General features: G+C 42.4%; 1 protein-coding gene across 1 annotated transcript; it reads right to left on the bottom strand.

Annotated features, from left to right (window-relative positions):
* Window positions 1-1,323: 1,323 nt before the first annotated feature.
* LOC112559425 (homeobox protein CDX-4-like) lies at window positions 1,324-20,180 on the bottom strand. The gene is made up of 3 exons (XM_025230676.1): window positions 18,749-20,180; window positions 3,129-3,274; window positions 1,324-1,819 (listed from the first exon to the last, which is right to left on the bottom strand). The coding sequence occupies exons 1-3, from the start codon at window positions 19,359-19,361 to the stop codon at window positions 1,328-1,330; spliced, it is 1,251 nt and encodes a 416-aa protein (XP_025086461.1). The 5' UTR covers window positions 19,362-20,180; the 3' UTR covers window positions 1,324-1,327.
* Between the last annotated feature and the right edge of the window lie 1,875 nt (window positions 20,181-22,055).

Here is a 22,055-nt window from a genome sequence, read left to right on the forward strand (position 1 = left end):
TGAAATTAATCCTGTTTATATCTCTCCCTTGATGGTAACAATCATATTTTATCAATCACTGGATTATAAATGTGTTGGTCGATGGAAGCATGGACTACTTCTTGAGACACTCAGTGTGTGTTGAGGAGCGAACATCGACAAGTGTTTTAATTAATACACCAACAGACAAAACTATGGAGGTCTTGTGATGTCTTTACAGATAATGATCACAAATTAACAACAGAAAGGAAAAGAGTTCTCCAACACTTATTTTCAAATGGACTAAACACAGAAGGAGGAGCGATTGTTTTCAAAACTAGTCTCTCACTACTGTCTCTTACAACACTCTGTAAACAGTCCTTGGTATGTACAAACAAGGTGCGAGGATCAAGGTGCTGAGAAATATTTGTTGTTGTCTGAACACCTGGTGTTTTGAATGCTTTAGTAAAGACTGTTCATGTCTCCATATCTACATCTAGTCTCACTCACTCATTAAAAACATAATTTAGCTGTACACAATGCGTTCACGAAAGAATAATTCGTCCAGAAAGCAATAACACATTTTCCTCAGATGAAACAAACAAACAAACAAAATTACTTTCGTCATCACAGACACTAACACAGAGTCGTATCCCGATGTAGGCGGCTGAAGATGTCGATGTCATTCAGAGACACATCCCTCGATTTACACAGGAAGAAGAATCGAAATCCACTCTTTAAGAACAGAGGAGAAATATGTTTCCGAAATGTTTAATCGTAGAATGAAGGAATTAATATTTTTAAAAATCCTCGACACAAAAGACTCCTGGTGGGAGGGGAAAATAAAAGTTTAGTGTTTTGATTATTGATGACAGGTCAGTCCCAAACCTGCGAAACAGAATCATGGGGGAAAAAAAGGAGAGAAAAAAGAGGAAAAAAACCTTGCATACGACTAGATCCAAGTAAACATCTTGCACATACAAATACATATTTACAATCCTGTACCAAAAGAATATTTAAGCGATTGACTTGTAGGAGGAAGAAATTGTAAAGAAAATCCTCCAAACAGAGAATGATTGAGTAATCAATGAACACTTAGAGATAAATTATTTAAATAACTACATCGACAAGTGCGCGGCATGACTCAAGAAGGAAGTGTAATCTGAAAGGAATGAAGGTTCAAGGAATTTGTATTGCTCGGTCCCTCCCATGAAAAAACTCCGTGTGGAATGACACCCATGCAGCTTTCTCCATCTTAATTGCAGAAGGTTACCGCCAACTACCCCCACCTGTCTGTCACTAAAAGCAAAGAAAAGTTTCTCTTTTCAGAGGGAGATATAAACTCTTTTAAAAGACCCCCGCGGGGGTTCTACGCCATGTCTGGCTTCTTATCGTACAGAGGTGTAGGTACATTCTGGGAGCGATGCGGAATCGTTGAACAGTTGACAGAAACGGATGTCTGTATGGGAGGACCCGTGGGAGTGGCTGTCTGGGGCAAGTTGTCGTGAGGCCCCACCCCTTGGTTGGGGAGAGGACTGATTCTCTGCGGAGCGTAGTGATGTGACGAGGGCACCGGCGAGTGGAGCTGAGGGTGGGCCAGTCCGCCCTCCCCTGGCACTGGGGCCATCGACATGGCATGGTGCTGCGGCGGCTGCTGCTGCTGGTGGTGATGGTGCTGACTCATGCCCATGCCCATGTTTGGAGAGTGGGCGTGGCTGTGCGGGTGGTGCGAGGCGGTGATGGGCGGGGGAGAGTCGAGAGGCTCTAGTTTGGGCACGCCGGTGCCGTTCCGCATGGCTTCCTCGCGCTTCTTGTTCTGCTTCCGTTCCTTCGCACGTCTGTTCTGGAACCAGATTTTCACCTGCGGGGGAGGCAGAAAAATAGAATTAAAATTCTCGAAACTTGCCGGCTGTTGGTTCGAGAGGAAGGAAAGTGCTTCTACATCACAGCGAATATTATCCTGTGTGTATGAGAGAAGGTAGGATAATGGAGAAGATAAGGGTACAGAGGACTTTGGTGAATGAAAAGGGAAATGATGAGATACGAGAAAGAAACCGTGTAAATAAGCGTCACATGTCGAGAAAAATAAAGGTCTGTGAACCCATGGCCTGCTGTCCTGATGGTCTCAGATTACAAGCGCTACTCTTAATGCTCATCCATTTTATTTATTTATTTTTTAATCAGCTAAGGCATGCAATATATATTTATTTCTAGACAAAAAGAGAAATAGTTTCTGGCTAAGTGTATTCTGGATTCTAAACCGACTCCTACAAATGCTAGAAGAATTAAAAAAAAGTTTCAGCTGATTTAACAGTTTCTTTTTATAGATTATATTGTGGAAACATAGCAACAAAGATTGTTTACTAGAAGACTTGTTGCAATGGTAATTTTTAAAAAATATTCTTGGCCCCTAAAAGCAGGTTTTTGTTGTTTGGCCGGGTTAACAGTGAACCTGAAAGCGACATGCCTTGACTATAGAAGCCACCTGATGAGGAGGCGACAGACCAACGTGTAGGAGGAACTCGCATGTCCCTTGTCCTTGCACCGACAAAGGCAGAAAACAAAATGAGTTTTTAAATAAAGAGGTAGGTGTCCCTGACTTGTATTGATTGGTACACGTGGGAAAACAAATAAGTTCACGAGACACGGGCTGGGTAGTTTGACGGTTGGATGGTTGGGTGGCTGTGGACACGTGATATGTCCGGTAAACGTAGTGAACACGTAGGGAGTCTATGCTCGGATTACGGCGCATGAGTAGACGGCCTTGTAAGAGATACTGGGCAGCAATGCATGATGGGACAGATGACTACGAAGACTCGTTCACATGTGTGCGGGATGCAGCGAAAGCCATGCAGTTAAAAAAAAACTTGGTAGGGGGCAGACGATCAGGTTACACAATCAGCCACGTCACGTACACCACCACCCCGTGCACACGCACTCACACACACACTGACACTCTTTCTACCACGCACACACTCACACACACACAGGAGCTGTCTCTCAGATATAGTGAAGAAAAGAAGATGATGGAGAAAGAGTTTCTCTAGTCTGCACGTGTATGCAAATGTGTTTACAAGTGGAATGGATGGAGCGCTAGATGAGGGTGGAGAGAGAAACAAGACTGGAGCTGGGGTAGGGCCCGGGGTACACGGGTGGCTGGCCGGGTGTACCTGTCTCTCACTGAGGGCGAGCTGCTGTGCGATCTCGGCCTTGCGTCTGATGGTGATGTAGCGAGAGAAGTGGAACTCCTTCTCCAGCTCCAGGCGCTGGTGGTCTGAGTACACAACGCGGTACTTGTCCTTCGTCCGCGTCTTGCCTGCAAATAGAGTGACGTCACGGCATCAGTACAAGAGCGTGGCCCGTGACGTATGTGACGGACGGTGACGTGACAGTAGGCAACCATGTGACGAGCGACGGAGGATAAGTACAACGGGCCTGGACATCAGGTGGGCATGGACACAAATCTGGATAAAGTAGCTAACTCACAGTTACAAAAAAAATAAATAAAAACAACAGTGTCATCTGGCAGAAGGAATTAAACTCGCCTCCTCTTTAAAAGATCTGAGTATGTTTGTGTCGAGACATTGCAATAACAATCAAGTGATCCTCTTTTTTCCTTTTAACCTTTGAACTCGCTGGAGTTAGGGAAGGAACCCCGACGGCCAGGTGTCACTCACAGAGTGTCCCGAGATGAGATCTGAATCCAGGACCTTTTAGTGTAGCTTTGCCTGTGCTCAGTGTGTTTTGCTTGACTTGAGCTCTTACATTTTCTTTCTTTTTCCTCAATAATTCCTATGTCGCTTTTTCTTTTGTTATCTTCCTTGTCCGAGGACTTGGAAGTAATCTTATTTTGTGCCACAATTTATTCGCATATTTACGAAATTTGATGGTGTGTGACAATGTGTGACGATGATTGTTTAAATCTAACTGTTTAAAATGACTTTTTAAAAAGGTGCGTATGGGTGATCTTTGCTGAAGTTAAATCATCGATATCCTTTATCGGTGAACAGATTGCTTGCATCATTAGCTGTCTCATGCTTAACTATTTTTTCCACAAAGAAAGGGAGGTAAGTCGTAAACTTTTAACATCGTTTATGTCCCTTAACGCTACTTTAATCCCTCCGTAATTTTTTTTCTATCATGTTTGTCTTTGTAGGCGCAGCCTGTGTGTATGTGCTCACGCAAATGACGAAGTCAGGAGGAGAGATGTTCTGGATAATAAGGATAAGAAAAGTTTTAGAGACAAAAGACATGAAATAGACTGTCATATTTATTAACAAGAGGGTTTGTCAGCGCGCAGGCCATTCCAGATAACATGATTTCATTATTACCTCGGCCTACTGTCCTGCTGAACTCATCCATCGAATCTCTTTGATCTTCACTGTGAGACACTTACATAAAGGTAAAGGCGCCGTTTGAAAGATACTTCAAAAGGTCAAGATAAACCCAGTTCTGAAGGCCTGGAATGTGGTCCTCAGTCACCAAAGAGACTATTTTCTTAAACACATTGTGCACATCATGACATTTTTGCTGATAAGCAATATTCAGAAAGTGCACACTACATTACACCTATGGCAAGCCAATCCAATAACCTCCAAACCGTTTTCACCGACAGAAAAAAAAAGAGACTTTGCTGAGGGGTTAAAATCGTTGTTAAATTCACTCTTAATTCAGTGTTGTACGGAAAGAAAAAAAATATCCACACAATTTATTTGTCACTCTCACTTAACACGTCATTCTAAAAAGTCATTTCTAACATTTATATAGACCGATTGTGCAACACAGAACATGCCAGTGGCCATCAAACAGTCTGGTAGTCAAACACACCGCCAGCCGCAAGGTCCCCCAAAAAAGATTATCGCCACTTCATTTAGCAGTTAATGGCCGGCCACGATGTTTGGAAAAAAGTGCAGTTCAAACGGCTCGCCGAAATTCATCAGTGCATGTTACCGGCCTAAACAACCGCCAGACTCACATCCTGTCAACGTGTCATGGCGGGACCACTCTACGGTCCTTTGGGAGCCTACAGACCAAACGCGCAACAACTTTGCCGTTCCATTTCTGCTGCCTTTGAAGTTGGGCGGTGGGCCCATAATTTACCTGCTTGCGGGAGGGAAAGCGCCCTCCGACAGTTACGGCCTCCGGCATACGGGCCACCACTTGGAGTAGGACCTCCAGCTTCACGTAGCCAGCACGTCGTTAGCGACGTGGCGATAATTGGTGAAGAAGAGGACGGTTGTCACGAGGTTGACAAAGTAGCTCGGTTAAAACCGACTTCGTTATTATTTAACACGAGAAGTACAATGCTTCTCGAGTGTGGACTTGAAGAAGGTATTAAAAACAAAAAAAAAAAAGTCCTGTAATCGCTGGAATCACGAGGGAAAAAGCAGATTCCCGAATGAAGTGTTTTTAAGAGAAATAAGGATGAGACACGGAGAAAGCCATATTTTCAACATCATTTAATCTCGAGAATAGTTTTCCCCGGCCAATTATGAAAAGATATTACCCTGTTATCAGCCATCCTCACCACGAATATTCTAACAAAAATTAGTGATTAACCTTATCAAAAAGAAAGGAAGGAAGGAAGGAAAGAAAATATCAATACTACCTTAAATAAGTACACAACTAATCCCTCTGTTAGTTGCCATAAATGTATCAATAGTAATCGTCAGAAGTCGTGTAAAAAATTTGTTTAGGAAAAAAATACAATGATCCAGGGCAAAGGTCATGTTGTGTAAACGACACCACAGGTGGGTAAATATTCCCTGCTTTAGTAGTGTGTGTGACAGGTGTGTGTGTGACGGGTGTGTTTGTGTGACGTGTGTGTGTGACTTGTGTGTGTGTGACGGGTGTGTGTGTAGAGGGTGGGAACAGTAAACATTTCCTGCTTTGATATATGTGTATGACAAGAGCAGGGAAGGGGTGGAAGGGCAAGGGATAAACAGCGTGTACCCGTATTATCAATGGTGTAGCTGTTCATTCATTTTCTTTTTCTTTTTTTAATTTGATGGTCTAATGTCCACTGCACTTTCACCCCAAATACCCGTCTCCTGAGTGAATCTCACCGACATTTTTACAAGTATCACGAATAGACAGCAATCGGATCGTTAAGCCAGAATAGCAGCAGTTTATGTCCAACAGCCGACAGTGTAGTTCAGTGACACCTGCTGCACTCAGGTAAAGACGAGGCGAGGGTTCGAGCACCTGGGTACGCGTGCACCCGATGTCTCACTGTCACTAGTGGCAGCAACAGGAATATTGACCCTTAGGGTTGCTTTAAACTGTATACAATGGTCATTTGCTGTTGTTGATCCCCGCCCTCCACATCATCATCATCATCGTCGTCGTCGTCGTCGTCGTCATCATCATCATCGTCGTCGTCGTTGTTGTTTTTATCATCGTTATCATTACTACTATTACTGTATGAATGGCTACAAGTCTGTAATCAGGGTACGTGTGGTACAATGACTAGTACAACTATAACAGGAGGACAATATTTACTTCTACCACGTGATCAGGGTTAGTAGGAAACGTCTGTCCCGATGTCGCTCCTTTACCTGGGCTCCAGGTCAGAGTTTATTGGACACATTTGTCAGCACCCACAATAAATTCGTGCTCTTTGTTGCAATGGTGAGAAGTTGCAGGTAGCTGGATATCAAAGCTGTCGCTTGTATGTTATTCCCTAACGGATACTAGATAAAGTGAATAAAAAGTATAGGATGGGGAGGGGGGGTAATCTACTCTCGTCCCCTCTTCCCTCAGAAAGGAGCACATTCTAAAAACGGGCAAAGCTCGTGCAAAACTAAAACAGGGCTTCTGCTAAGGCTACATTCTTTGGGGTCCCAGGGACCCCTTCTTCAGATTTTTAAGGGTCCCTGTTCTTCGCCCAAATTTGAATGGGACCCCATTGACGAAAATTGAAGGGGTCCTCCGAACTTTTAATGCGTACTGTACGCAAGTTTTTGCGTAAGCAGAAGCCCTGTAAAATATCAACAAATGTATTATCCACTACTGATATCAGTATTATATAATATAATACGGATTCCTGAATTATATAATATACGGATTCCTGAATTATAAAATACTCATGCTTTGAATGTTTTGAAATCGCCAAAGACTAGGAAAAAAATCCACAAAAATAATACACTCATTGATAATTCTTTCAAAAACAGGTTTGTATTTTTTTTTTGTTTATTTTATTAGTATTACACGCCTAGATGTATTCTTTAGTTATTAAAACTAATAAACATTTTTATTATTAAAAGAAGACTCAAGCCACTTCAGACATCAAACATTCCTTTGAACTTTTTCTAGTTGATTTCCTTTTCCTGCTACAGATTTAGCTTTCTGTATTTTTTAGGAGAAGTTGGCGTTTGATGTACAATATTTATGTGACATCAGCGGTGTTTTAAACAGAAGATAAGAGAGAGGCTAGCCCGAGGTCGAAGCGAACTGTGTACTGATCAGTGGTCATTGATGCCACCCTGAACAATCTGGAGCCCACCCGAGAAAACAACAACACTAAAATATAACAGATATGTGAATCTCGGTGGATGTTGGAAATAAGTACTTTCCAGAGAACTGAAAACGCGTTATGTCCTTAATTTTTTATTTCCTGGATACCAAGCTGGCCATCTGCAACACCCGACACAGGTAAACAAGGTGTTTTTCAAGTAATCGTTTTATCCCCCAGAACACTTTGTACAGAGTAGAAATCCACTTCTCAAACTTTCAACTGTTCATCTTGTTTATAATATTTTTGTAGTTGGAATTATTAATAGTCAAGATGCAGTTCCTTAACCCTCTGAGGACTGCATAAATGTATAAGTATTACAAAGACTGGCTAATAACTGAAGACTGTAAAGAGGTCAGTTGGTTAATAAATTATTATTATTATTGCTCTCAGGTAAACATGAAAACCAAGAAACCTATACATTCTTTGGAAAGGAGAAAAGTTTGAACTTCAGGGCTTCTGCTAAGGCTAAATTCTTTGGGGTCCCAGGGACCCCTTCTTCAGATTTCTAAGGGGTCCCAGGCTAACTGTAAGGGGTCCCTTTACTAAGCTGAACCCCCCCCCCAAAAAAAAAAAAAATCAAGTACCTTGCTCAACTGCCTTTCAGCCACACAAAGCACTGTAATGTCTAGTCAGAAACGGCGAGATTTCTGTGCCATGAAGAGTGTGCAAGCATCTGTGATGAGCTTATGCTCACTGTACTTGTGGTGCTCACTTTCTTTCCGTTTCTGAGACGATGATTTTAACTATGCTGTCAATGACATCTTGAAAATAGGTTGATGGAACTCTTCCCGGTAAGGAAAAAAAAAACTCAGTGAAAGGGAAGTTACTCTCACCTTGTAGCAGACGACAACAATAGGTTGGGCTACGATGTCAGACACTATACTTACCCAACTTTATATCTGTTTTTCGCCCAAATTTGAAGGGGTCCCAGGGAACCCCATTGACGAAAATTGAAGGGGTCCTCCGAACTTTTAATGCGTACTGTACGCAATTTTTTGCGTAAGCAGAAGCCCTGAACTTTGCAATAAAATTACTGAAAATTGCCTTTCCCGTGCTTCTCCGGCAAAGCAAAATCGTGGCCTATCGTACCTAAAGGGTTAACGAAGTGCTGGAGCAAAAACAAAAACAAACAAACAAAACAACAAAAAAATCTCCCGCGTCATAGCCTAAGGGTTGTGAAGTCTCCGGCAAACTACTGCACTTGGCAAATTCTTTGCTCGAGACCAACAATCAACTTCACCTTCAGGTTGTCTGGCTACGTGTCTGGTTGTACGTGTTGTCATTATTGTCACCTCGATGTTGCTCACTGCTTTGGTGATTTGCTAGGCAGTAAATTCAGAAGACTACCAAACAAATAAAAAGACTGCACTACTGTATGAGAGAAAGACAAAACAAAAACGGAGGTATCCGTTTTTGTTTTGTCTTTCTCTCATACAGTGAACGAACCAAAGACACGAACGATAAAAGGTTGTGGATTTCTAGCCGTGGTCAGCATGCATCCTAGACTAAAAGATGGAGAGGAGCGATGGACTGACTAGAGGTAAGAAGAACTGAAGTGCAAGTCCATGTTATTCGCCAGGTGACAGATGGCTGAACACCTTTCCGCAGCTTCGCGGAGTTCGCGTCGTCACTTGCACGCGAGAGCGCGTCACTTGCTTCTCTTTTGATGGCGACGCTGCCACCCGGGCTTGTGGCCGATGATTGGCAGCCGCCTGGTTGATGTCGTGTTAAACCCTCACAACGCCCGAGCGCTGGCTGGCCATGGTTGCTAGGATTGGCTGAAAACGTTTTGCACCGCTCGCTCCTCGCCGCCAGACCCTCGCTTTCATGTCGCCGTCCTCAGGTGACGGGCACAAAGCTGTCTTTGATATCCGGGTGTGAAAACAAAGCCATCCGGGGCCGGCAGTCGCACATTTAATATATCAGACAGCACCAGGGTGGTGCACAACCACTGCACCTCTGGGTGCGGTTACAACTGATAAGGGGCTGTGTTCCACACCAGTAGCCCCCTCTACATATATATATACACACTGTGGGGTCATCATACCTCAGATCTCCTTTCCTGTGTTCCAACAAATTCTGAAGAAACTAGCAAACGAGTTTGTAAACAAATCTGTTCGCAATTGTAACAATAACAATGCTATTACTAATTATTGTAAGATCGTTAAGGTTTTGCGTAAGGCTTGATGTAAATATTGTTTTCTTTAGATATCTGTTTTTATTTTTATTTTATTTTTTAAACTTCCTTGTTTTTGTTTTGTTTTTTGTTGTTGTTGTTGTTGTTGTTTTTTTTTTTGTTTTTTGGTTTTTTGTTTTGTTTGTTTGTTTCTTTTTTTTTGGTTTTTTTTTGTGTGTGTTTTTTTGTTTGTTTGTTTGTTTTTTGTTTGTTTTTTGCTTTCGTTATATCGCGAGGTAATATTCGGATAACCAGCAAGTCGCGATACAGTATGTTTTATGTTTTCGTAAACAGAGGAGAAGAATCAAGGTAAGGAATTCAATCAATCAAACACACATATATATATATATACGCGTTAGCTGGACGGACGGATGAATAATATCGGGAGTGTTACTTACAACCGTGGGTATAAAGTACCCAGGATCTGCTCCCAGTATTTCTGGATATTTACAAATGTTGGATGCCCGACAACAGACTGTGAAGTCGAGGGGACAACAGGTTGGCGGCGTGACCCTACCGTACTTAACACACGATTGTGGATAGGTCACGGCCGGGGAGACAACCCACAATGTTCACACTGTCTGACTAGTTTACGTGATGGCTGCTGTAGCTACGTCCTGGGCCTCACCCAACGTGTTAGTAATTCTTTTTCGGGGAGGTTAGGAGTTTGCAGGTGAGGCACAGGGGGATAATCTATTGTACTGCACAACGCACAGCGATTAAAGATGTTTGTAAAATGAACGACCTTTTCTTTTATTCAGGAAATACATTAAGAATTCTTCTTGTAAAAAAAATGTTCTTAAACTAATTAAGATTTAGAAGACATGTCCTTAATTAATCACATCTTACCGAAATGGTCTGTTTCAGAATTATCGCCTCCTCCAAATGCGACCACGGCATGGCTGAGCGGGGGCGCTCTTAAAAGATTGAAGAACACGTGGTTCAGGTGTAGCTGTTATCCGTCTGAATACTTTTTTTTTTTTAATATTCGCCGACCTCGAGGAACGCTGTAGATAAGACATCAGGAGACCTTACACGATGTGCACTCCAGTGGACACCTCCCCTCCTACCTGCAGGTGGCAGCGAAGAGCCACAGCCCCCAAGTCTCGGCACTCCACTGTTCGTTTGTGGAAAATCACATCTCACAAGAAACACTCCGCAGCTCAGAATGCAACAAGAAACATGTAACTGTCGTAGTCGCATCTCTGGTCTGGACTTTGAAGACGTCTTCATGCCGTTACGTGAGTTGGACGAGCAAACACGTAAACAACTGTCGTACATCCAAACAGAACTCCAGCTCCACTCAAACTCCACGCTCATCTGACATGATAACCATAACACACACACGGTCGACCCTTTCGGAAATCCGCTCTCCTCCCTGCACACACCTTGCACACGGAGATTTTTTCCTCCCGACTTCCGAAACGACGGTAGGGAAATGGACTGAAGAAAAGGTTTGGCTTTGCAAAGTTTTATACCTGGCGGGGATTGTAGTAGGCCTTGTAAATTTGGGAGCAATTGCGAGCTGTTCAGCGAACATCTAAATCCTAGTCTTAGGCCATGGCTCTATAAAACACGTTTATTATGCGGCTATCCAGTACAGCCGCTCTCTCGTGCAAGCTGTGTGGCAATAAAGCCATGAAAGAAATCGGGAGGGGAGGGGGGGTCATTTGCGGTGATAGCGAGATGAAAGGAAGAGCGCTGATATATGATTCGCGCAATATTTCAAAAGAACAAGCCGTCGTCATCAAAATATTGCCGAACAAGTAGTGGATTTTGCAGGGTCGTGTGCTTTCAGGCGTAATGGTTGGTCACGTGATCAGGAGAATCGTCTTGACCTCGATGAGCTCTCGTGAGGGTTGAAACGCAAGTCTTCGTGCGGATGCAGGATGGGCTACATGTTGATTTAATTTATAGAACAGTCATGCAAAACTTAATTGGAGATGTCCTGTCATAAAACTCTGCATCCCTGCTCCCTCTTTTTGAAAACAGATTTCTGAAAATTTCTTTCCAGTCAGAGAAAACGGTAAAAAACAAATCAAAGACCTTAAAGCAAAGAAGAAAAAGACTTTAAAAAGGCTTTAACTCTGTGTTCCAAAGTAATGTTGCTCTATACAATCTCTGTGTTGAGAAAAAACACATCAGCGTGTTTGGTTTTGTTAATCTTTTCGTTGTCTGTGAGGGTTTTACACTGAATGGATGAGACTGGGGTCAAAGGTCATCACAAACAGACTGCATCCAAACAGATCGACAAGTGAACAAGATGTGACACGCAGATGCTGATAAGAGTCAACACCCAGTCAATCACATCGATCTCTACTCGAGGTAGACAGCTTATCTCATCTGTGCTAGTGATGTGGACACCCATTACCTGCTGGTTGTTTGCTCCATGACCCACAGAGTTACCTGGTGTCTTAGTCTTGTCTGTGAGTCTCCTGAGAGACGAGAGCAGTTACTATTTGGGGAAACCCGGGACCAAGACCACCCCAGTCATGTCCTGCCTGCTAATCGTTGTCAGCACCCAACCCTTTAGTTCAGCCACAATTGTAGGAGGGACACAAGCGAGGGTTTGGCGGCTCCAGTGCCCATGTTCCCCAGGGTTCCAATCTTTGAAGTCCGCAGGCAGTCCGGTGAGGCGTGAAGTGTGACATTGCAACTGGTGGTCAAACTGTCAGCAAGTTACCCACGTGTCCACCAGTCCGCCAGCTTGACATCAAATTCAATGTTATCTGCACCAAGGAGTCTATGTCGGAAAACGACTACATGTACTCATATCTTCTTTTTTTCTTTTTTCTTTTTTTTTAAAAAAGCAACTAAAAAACCTAAGCGGTTGTCAGATATATAATAGAAGAAGAATATTGAGAATAACAAATATAGAAATATTTTGAAGGCAGGGTTTTGTTTTGATATTTAATCAGTATTGATGAGACGATTCAGTCATATCGGGGCCTTGACTGTGAAGCCTGACTAAAAATTCCATGGCCTTTAACACAAAAAATTGTTCTAGAATGATCACTTTCGTCGAAACATTCGTGAAATAAACTGTCGGCGGAATTGTGAATAATTATATTACTTATATTGTAAACGGGAATTAAATGAAAAACGGGTTAACAAGAAAAAAATGTTTCCTGACCAATTCACAAATTGAATTCATGTTCTTAGTGCTTATCTTTGATGTAGACTACAAATAAAAAGCAGTGCTTCACTAGAGTGCGGTCTTTGATATCTCCCTCCCAAGCGACAGACCGATACTTGACCAAACAACTATTGTAGAATATATTACCTGAACAATACAATAAAGACAAATAAAAATAAATAAATAAATAAATAAATAAATAAAAACTATTGGGCAGAAGAGGGTAGCTGCGTCATTTCGTTGAGAAAGCTGGGTTTCCGTTACACGTGTAGTATGGTGACCTAATACAAGTGGTCCTGGGGTCATGAGCCTGCAGTCTACTAGCAAGTCAAGAGATGTCAACACTCGGCTCCCATAGTTCGCTGTGCTGTCTAGAGTCTACTGAGAAAAATGAAACGAAACCTCTGGGGACTGTGAGAGAAGAGGGAGCAGAGGACCCTATCACCACCTTTTGATCTGTGACTTCTAAACTTTGACCCGACATGTTCTCTGACACCCGATCGTTGCAGATGACTCTCAGCACTCGGCTGACCACAGCCCGCAGGCCACACGACTGTCCGGCTGCTTGAATGGCGGGTACCCACAGGGCCGACAGATAAAGATTTTACTTTTGTTAGAGTGAGTGCCAGTGATGCCATCGCATTTAGTCTTAGTAAACAAACCGAGTGCGAACAGGACACCAAACTTTTACTGCTTTCTCTCTCTCTTTCATTTCTTCTCTCTCTCTCTCATACACACAATCGTCACGAGCTTGTGGCCGCCGCAAAGCTGACCTTTAAACGGGTACAAACAATAATAACGAGCACAATTGTATATGGCACGTATGACTGTCACTGGGGTTACATCAACTCAGTGGCAGTGAAGAAAATAGATGAAGTAGGTGGCAGGGGGCGTAGACGAGAGATAATCCACGAAGATCCACAATCTAAGCCAGCGGGAAGAATGTTGCAAGGGAAATGGACCGTTAATAGAGCATATGCAGGGTAGTGATGATTTAAGTCAGCAAAAAAAGTCTAGGAGTCGAGATAATCTTTTAGATGCTTTAGACGATGAAGAAGAAGAATAAGCATGGCACAGGCTCAGGGTTACAGTTCAGAGCAGTGGCAGGCGAAGCACAACAAAAAAACAAAAACAAAAAACAAATAAAAAACAAAACAAAAAAAAACAAAAACAAAAACCAAGCCCAAAAAAAAACAAAAAAAAACAACCAAACAACAACAACAGATTAACAGCAGTCAGCAGACACCAAACACGACCAAGATGCGAAGACATTACAAGAAATAAAAGAAAAAGAAGAGGGAGAGCTAGTCCCTTCCCCCGGTAGGGCAAGGTAGAGTGTCTGTGAAGTGGGATGTAGTGCTCAGTCCTAGATTCTCAATTTTCTGTGTGGAATGCAGTGAGATGCGATGTCCAACTATCAATTTGTTTTTTTCACTCTCACAAAGCTCTTTAACCAATTAACCGATTTCTGCATTTTTTTTAAATCACGAAAAGCCATATTGGCATCAACGACGAAGAAGCTGAAAGCCAATGAAAACAAAACAAAACAAAACAAAACAAAATGACATGAAAAAGAAGGGAAAAAAAAACACTAAAAATAACAAGAAATTTGAAGAAGAGGAAACACTGTCAAAGCCTGTCTTACTATCCTTAATCAGGCGAACGATTAACCAAGATCGGTAAAATGTCTGTAACCGTCCAGTGAAAAGGTTTGGTCAACTCTTTAGCCCCCATTTGTTGGGTTAACAGCGGACTCCAAGTCGAAATAAAAATAACTGATGGCTGAAATAGTTTCTGACAAAGAAATCTTTTTTTGGCGCATGCGCGCGTCGGAGAACTCGGGTTCACGGGGTTGTCCCGTGCATCGTGGGTTGTCGGTTATTCTGTGAAGTACGTTTCAATAAATCGTAATTTTTAAGGTAATGAAGTTACTGAATAAATAGTAGTAATTTCTAATGTAAATAATATTGGAAGAGGAAGCAATAAATAATAAGATTACAATATCGAATCGTTTGCCTGTAGAAGGATTGAGCTAACCCTTAAGAGCTCTGTGCATGAAGACTTGTTATTTGCCTCAGGACGGTTTATATGTTCTTGAAACATTTGCATCCCATCACATTTGTCAGTAATTATTGCACGTCCGCGGCTGGAAAATCTAGTTACACACTTGCCAGCGACTGAAAGCCGATCTGTTCGTTCATTCGTTTAGTCTTGTTGATGAATGCAGGCGTGCGTATGTCTGTTCGTCTGCTTGATCGCCTCCCAGTCCCTCGCCATCCTAATGCAGCATCGAACTTGAATGTTCGTACGACTGAGACCAGGCCACTGCTGCTGCAACCCTCATGGCTGACGAAGGCTTTGATTTCTCTACATTTTGTAACCATATGGCCACAAGCACCGGGGCATCCTGGGAGGCCAGCAGTAATGGCGCCCGGGCTCTGCTTCATTTCCATAAGCAAATGGCCGGCTGCTGTCGGCAGTAGTTAGAGGTTGATGTACGAACCTGATATGGGCGAGCACTCCATGGACGTAAAGCCAGGAAATAGTCCAGCAGTTGGTGATTAAAAAAAGAAGAAGAAAAAAAAAGAAAAAGAAAAAAACGAACAAAACCGGAATGGGGTTAGGACCAGTAAACTATTCTAGTGCCCTTACAAAGAGAGTACAGTTATGGAAAGGTTTCCGGCCTTTTTCCTGTTGTAAATGTTTCTGGAAACTCATGGTCAGCGACATTGTTCCGACTTGTGTATAGTGATAAGCGACTAATGATGTAGAATACATAAGTAGATCCGACTAATGGCGGAGTGTTTGCGAAACATTTTATAGTGCACTGGAATGCAGCTGGGGTGCTTTTATTTCTTCCTCCCGGCGAGGACAGTACATTCGAAATTAGCCAGTAATTGTCAGTCTAAAAACAATTAAAAACTACCTAGCAAACACGCCCTCCTTTCCTCACAGTAAATGATAGTTGACATCCCCATCGTTGCTATTATGTGCTGTTACCCAAAATTTATTGCAGTTGACAGCTGTTGTACAATTCGAACCAACTTACGTCCAACTCCAAGGCTTCTATCCCCACCCTGTACCCGAACCTCAATCGCCACCGGCATCAACCACCCACCATCACCTTTGCCAAGAGGCCTACCCGACAATGATGGGAGAGGAAGGGACTGGATGGAGACAGACTGTCTGTAGCCCACCACAGGGTCCGCTAACCCATTGCAGATGAAGTCTGGCGAGGTCGTCCCCCTGAGTTAGCTAACATCTTGATGACAGGGCTACCTGGATGACTGCTGACCACACGGTACTAACGGAACGTGCCATGACCTTCCGGGGTAATGAGGGTAATTAACTCCCATAAGTGCTGGCGCGCCGCGGCGCCCGGTCTCTTACGAAAACAACAACAACAACAACAACGGGGTTATCATCCACGCGCCGCTCAGGCTGTTGTAAGTTGGCTTTTGTGTTCGCCATATTGACTGCACTGTCTTGACACCTGTTTGTCTGTGTAAACACAGGTAGAGACACCTGAGGGTAGAGTGAGTGGGAGCCATGGTCACACAGTTCCAAATGTTTATACCAACGCAGTCCATTATGTTTAATTATTTTTACATGCTTGATACCTTCATTCATTGTACAGGACTTAGGATACTACACTAATTGCACTATTATTTAATTATCCCAGAGGGCATTTCGGGGATAGAGTTCTGCGACTTCTTTATTCACTGATTTCAGGAACTACAGTCATCTGGTATCACTATGTACAAAAAGCGTTATAATATCTAGTCTGATTTCTTTTAGGGGAAAAAAATAAAAAAACTGAACAGTTAACAAATCCAAGCAGAAAATCCTCGCTTGTAAAAAATTTGCACCTGTAGTAGACTTAATAAGACAACTGCAATACAAAGATATATCTACTCTTCTACTCTTATTGCATCTACTCTCAGGTGCAGATTAAAAAAAAGTGCATGAAGTATCTATAACTATCGATAAATATCAAGATGTATTTTAAGACTCGTGCACTTTTAAAACAACTCACAGAGAAAAGAAAACCTCAGTTAAAGCTGACAGAAACGGAAGACAGCGTTCCTTATAAAGAAAATCGTAATTGAAAACCTCGTGGATTTTATCACTCAGCGCACTACACAGATTAAAACTAAAATGAATAGAAAATGTTGCTGCACGAACACGTAGATAATTTTAATTAACAACATTAATTAACAGCAGCCTTAACTTTATTCACAGTTAATGCACGGACCGAGACATGCTTTCGTCAGCAAAACTAATTTCTGCATCATCTGATTGCTCCCGATGGTAGACTGTTGCTGATTGTGTTTACATGCGTGGACATCTCGAGTCGATGCAGGAAAAAATTAATATTTCTCATCCAAAATGGCGTGACCAGGCAGTTATGGCACCAAGTCTGCCTGATAAATCACTACCATCGTCAAGTGCTAGTTTCCAGACATATTTTAATTTTCGTTTTCAATGATTGTCTGACTTTCCCCTCTCTGTTTTTGGGACCTAGGTTCAAGTGTTGCTGTACTGTACAGAGGATTGGAAATCAATAAATGTCGTACATCTTTTCAGATTAACTAAAGTAAGAATATATTTCCATCAAACAAGAGCAAACAGTCAAGTTATTTATCTGCTAATAAATAACGGGCATGCGACGATGTAGACCTGGGAGCTTGTCTACCCTGACCTATGACCTATGAATAAAAAGAACATTCTACTGTGTGTGTGTGTGTGGTTTTTGTTGTTGTTGTTGTTGTTGTTGCTGTTTGTTTTTTTTTTTGTTTTGTTGTTGTTTTTGTTTTAAAGCGCTCTTGGTCGATCCTTAAGTCTAACATCGTTTTCTCGCTCGCTTTCTTCTACAATACTCCAAATGTTAGCAGACTTCACTAAAACCGAAGTGCACACGCACGCACGCGCTAAAAAACAAACACACAAAGATATTAAGCTTAGCTGCTGTTATCTTTGACAGTATTTCGATAACTGTCATACCTTGCACTAGGTATGTGTATGAGTTACAGTATTTTGAGCTCCACATAATTACGGTGATGTTAGATGCGGATTTACAATGTGAAGTAGGCATCATTTTAATTAATTAAATTAATTTTATAGTTGCAACTTCCTTTCATTATTCCTAAGGTGCGAGTAACAGATGGCAACGGAAATAAATCAGTTTTACAAACGTTTCTCCCAATTACTAGGCATTTACTTGGTTGGCATTAGACCTTTCTCGCGAAGTAAGTATTTACTATTAATCACTGGAATGGCAAATTAATGTACGATCTCGACATGCATACATATCAAAGCATTTTAAAAATCCCACCATCAGCAACCACAAGATGAAACTAACATCAGCCAATGTGAGATGCAATAAGAGCACAAAAATCAAACCGTCGTTAAGAATGACAAGATTTGTTTCTTTGTTTGGTTTTTTTAAGATGTTAACAGTCATTATCTAACAGTTGCAGAAAAGCACAATATTTTTCTTTAAGGAGGTGGAATTTTCAAATGGGAAAAATCGTTTTAAAAATTATTGTTGTGTAAAAGAGCGCTGTGTAACAATAAAGAGAGGATGAGAGAGAACTCCATGGGGGTGCGGAGAAGTGATGTCAGTTCATTGTCATCCCATAGCTTTACAATGTCAGTTTATTGTCATCATCATAGCTATCAAATGTCAGATTGCATAGGTTTATTGCTGAGGGGGTGATCAGTAGATATCTTCTTAGATAGATAGATAATCTTCACATCTAAGACAAATTTTACAGCATTTATTAAGCTGACTAATATATTGTGTGCGTGTTGTGCGGTTACTATAGAATGATTTGCCTGAGTGGAGTGAGTTGTGACAAGACGAGCAACAAGACATTTTGCTTGCTCATCAAGTGACTTTAGTCATGAGTACATGGGGTAACTAATCATGGTGAGCTGTAATGATGTAAGTGGTACTCACCTGGTGCAGGCTGGGTGTGAGCAGGTTTCATCCACTCGAAGGGAGGTCTTAGCTGTTTGGTGCCAGTCCCGCCGTTACCGTGTCCCCCAACGCCTCCCGAGGGAGAGTTGCTGTCTGTAGAGGGCGAGGAATCCACCCCAGGGGTGTGTCCTCCGTACTCGTCTAAGCCGCCTTGAGAGGTGCGGTAATGGTAGGAGTAAGGTGATTGATGATGAAGAGTCGTCGATGTCGCTCCGGTGGCGGCCGAGGGAAACAGGTAACTCTGGCTCCACTCGTCCAGCGCCACGTGGGCCGGGCGAGGGGGTGGGGCACCCGGGTAGGCCGCGGACGGCCACTGCCCGTGGGTCGGGTGGCTACCCGCACCATCGTTCTGAGGCTGTTGCGACTGTCCCGAGAGATCCGGGTAGGGACCCACACCCGGGATGGGACTCACCTGAAATTGGGCGTAGTGTGCATGCTCCTGACCGTACTGTCCGTGCCCCACGGCACCGTTGTTGACGTTGTGGGGCTGGCTGGTGGGGCCGTACGTGGCGGTCCCGTAGTGACCGAAGAAGGTAGGGGAAGGTCGAGCCCCGCTCACCATAGGAGTTATGTTCTCCTGACAAAGGGCCATCTCTCAGGATTATCTCCTAATCCCCTGCAACGTCACTCCCGTTTGGCACTGAAGTCTTCGACTGCTCTGTCCACACAACTTTTATCAGCTCATCGATCGACTCATTTATTCCCGTCTTTTAAAAATGAACAGTCTCACAGTCTTCAGAAATAAATCGCTTAATGTCTCCCAGTGAAAGGTAGAACTCGGGTATCACCAACAATTCATTGCAAAGCACACCCGTTGTTTTACAGTACACAGAGCTCTCTTCCTGTCTTACTCTAACATATTCTTGATGTTCATTCCTCAAACTAGTCTTCAATCTAGCGAGAGATTTGTTATCTGGTGAGTGTTAGGTACAGCAGATTTCTTGTGATTAAATTAAACAAGTGAAAAAAAAAATCCTACCTTTTTATGGGTTTGTTCTTATTGTCCGTGGCAATGAGTGTCAAGTCACAATCGATAACAAGAACACAAACGTAAGCCAGTACACAGGTGTTAAAAAAAAAAGTCCCGCATGTGTTGACTGTTGGGAAGTCATAAAGCGCGAGACATCCGCGCCATAAACTTTCAGAGTTTACGATGTGCTACACGTACACTACACTACAAACTCGCTGGTGTCGCCTCCAGAAGCCGGGTGGCGACAGGGAACAGGTGCTGCAGCACAGACCTCGCTCTGCCGGGTACTTCCCGATGGGCCACAAAGCGCAGGTAATTTCTCTCAGATCTCGCGGATTACTACCCCTTTCACTGACGGATCAGACTGAGAAGCATTTATCAGCCCCAGCACAATCGCCACAACACAATCCTTGCATGACTAGTCTTCGCCATGTGGCTGTGCGATTATATTCCGTTTCCCACGGCGTCCTCGCCTGTCGTCCTATCAACCTTTGCCGAAGCTCGCTGGCCTCGCTGACCCAGTTCCTTTGCATGCAAGCCACGCCTTTCAGGCGTACCGTCAGGGGATTGTGGGATTCAATCAAGCCCCGCCTACCTGAGAGCGACGTCTCCGGAGTCGCCGACAGCTTCAGTAGGGCGTGTCTCGCACGTGGGCTTGTCTGTCAAGTAGGAAGTAGGTGAAGGATGGGGAAGTGGGTGAGGGAGGGAGGGAAGGAGAGATTGAGTTTATGATAAACGGTTCGACCTCAATAGCAGCCATACTGTTATCGCGATACTCGACACATCAACAAATGTTTGTTAAATAATGCTAGGGAGCTTAGATGCACAGCTTTCACCGTCACAAGAGATGAGGCTGTTAGATTTTAATTCTGCGCATCACGTGACATGCAAAGGACGATCTCGCTCTTCTCGCTCACAAGCAGCATCCTCGACTTATTTTCTCAGAGTGTGAACACAAATAGGTTTGTGTTTATACTGAGTGTTAATCTGGTCATAATCTTATAATAAAAGTGTACTATACCTAGTCTAGACATCCCACTTTATGGAAGAGAGGAACAGTAAAATATAAAGTAACTTGTGAATTCATTAACGACTCGGGAAACTTAAAAACCTACTCCAGCTCTTTATCGGCCTCAGGCACCGACTCTAACCCTAACTCTTAGCTCTAGTCCTCAATAAATAAAAACAAAGTAACTAATTCTTTTAAAAATAAAAATGTGGTCGTATTTGAAGGTCCCAATGATCGGATACCAAATCTCAAAAGTAGAAAATTACAGGTGTATCAATTTAAAAAGTTTATCACTTCAATAATGGTTCATAATGTGTTGTCACTAAAAAAATATCTATATATCTTTTTATTACGATCTTCATCTTGTTTTAACAGTTCCATTTTTGAAATATTTCTTTGTATGCACAATGAATAGTAAAATTGTCAATTTCTGTAGAATAGCAGCTTGAAAATTTAGTGATATTTACACAAAAGAAGTGAGTCATAAACAGACTAGAATTTATTGTGCAGTACTCTGTGAATGAAACAATCACTTAGAAACTTCTTTTTTCTTTTTAGGCTGTTCAACTCCATACGCTATACACTTGAATCTCCTGGTTTTAATTTTCTGAAAATTTTCTGGTTCTAGTTCAAGATATTTTTTAATGTATGTGGTGCTCATACCTATTTAAGAGGATACCTAATGGAATGTGTGTGTGTGGGTGGGTAGGGGCGTTCTGAAAGATTAATAGACAAATAAAAATAATTAACGATGAATGTTCAATGGTATCATTATACACAGGCTGTGTGATATATGGCTTCCACTTACCAAGCACTTTCACTGCAATTAGAAAAACTAATAAAATATATTTGTCCATAATGAGCAAGTTGACATGTACTCGTAAGGTGACGATTGAAAACCTCCCCACTGTCATAGTTTTCGGGGGGAAAAACCCCCACACATTTACAAATTAGCAAGTCAAACTCTCCTTAACTAGGATAAAATAGAAGCAATGTCATTAATTTTTTTCTCCATTAAACTATAATTTTAAAGGAAATAATGATTGGTGTTTCCATGCGCTAGACTGGCAGACGAATATTTATGTTTATTATCTACACTTGACGAATCAGATAAAATTTTCGTTACTATTACAGCGAAGTTGAGGTAGAAGGGATGGGGTATGCCACACTTCTTTGTCAATCAGTGTCCAAGGATAAGAAAAAAAAACATTCAATCACAATTTTAATTGTAGCGGCAGAAAGAGAAGTGCAGTTGTCCACTATCCATGTTTTGAGGTCACGTGAAGCAGCTCAGCATATGAAGATAT

The sequence above is a fragment of the Pomacea canaliculata genome, linkage group LG3 (genome assembly GCF_003073045.1).
Source record: "Pomacea canaliculata isolate SZHN2017 linkage group LG3, ASM307304v1, whole genome shotgun sequence".
Classification (NCBI taxonomy): Eukaryota; Metazoa; Mollusca; class Gastropoda; order Architaenioglossa; family Ampullariidae; genus Pomacea; species Pomacea canaliculata.

Coding starts and splice junctions, on each gene's coding strand:
- LOC112559425 (XM_025230676.1), bottom strand. CDS start 19,361: ATGGCCCTTTGTCAGGAGAACATAACTCCTATGGTGAGCGGGGCTCGA. Junction 3,275..18,748: donor TCACACCCAGCCTGCACCAG/GTGAGTACCACT, acceptor CTCTATTTGCAG/GCAAGACGCGGACGAAGGAC. Junction 1,820..3,128: donor TCGCCCTCAGTGAGAGACAG/GTACACCCGGCC, acceptor CCTCCCCCGCAG/GTGAAAATCTGGTTCCAGAA.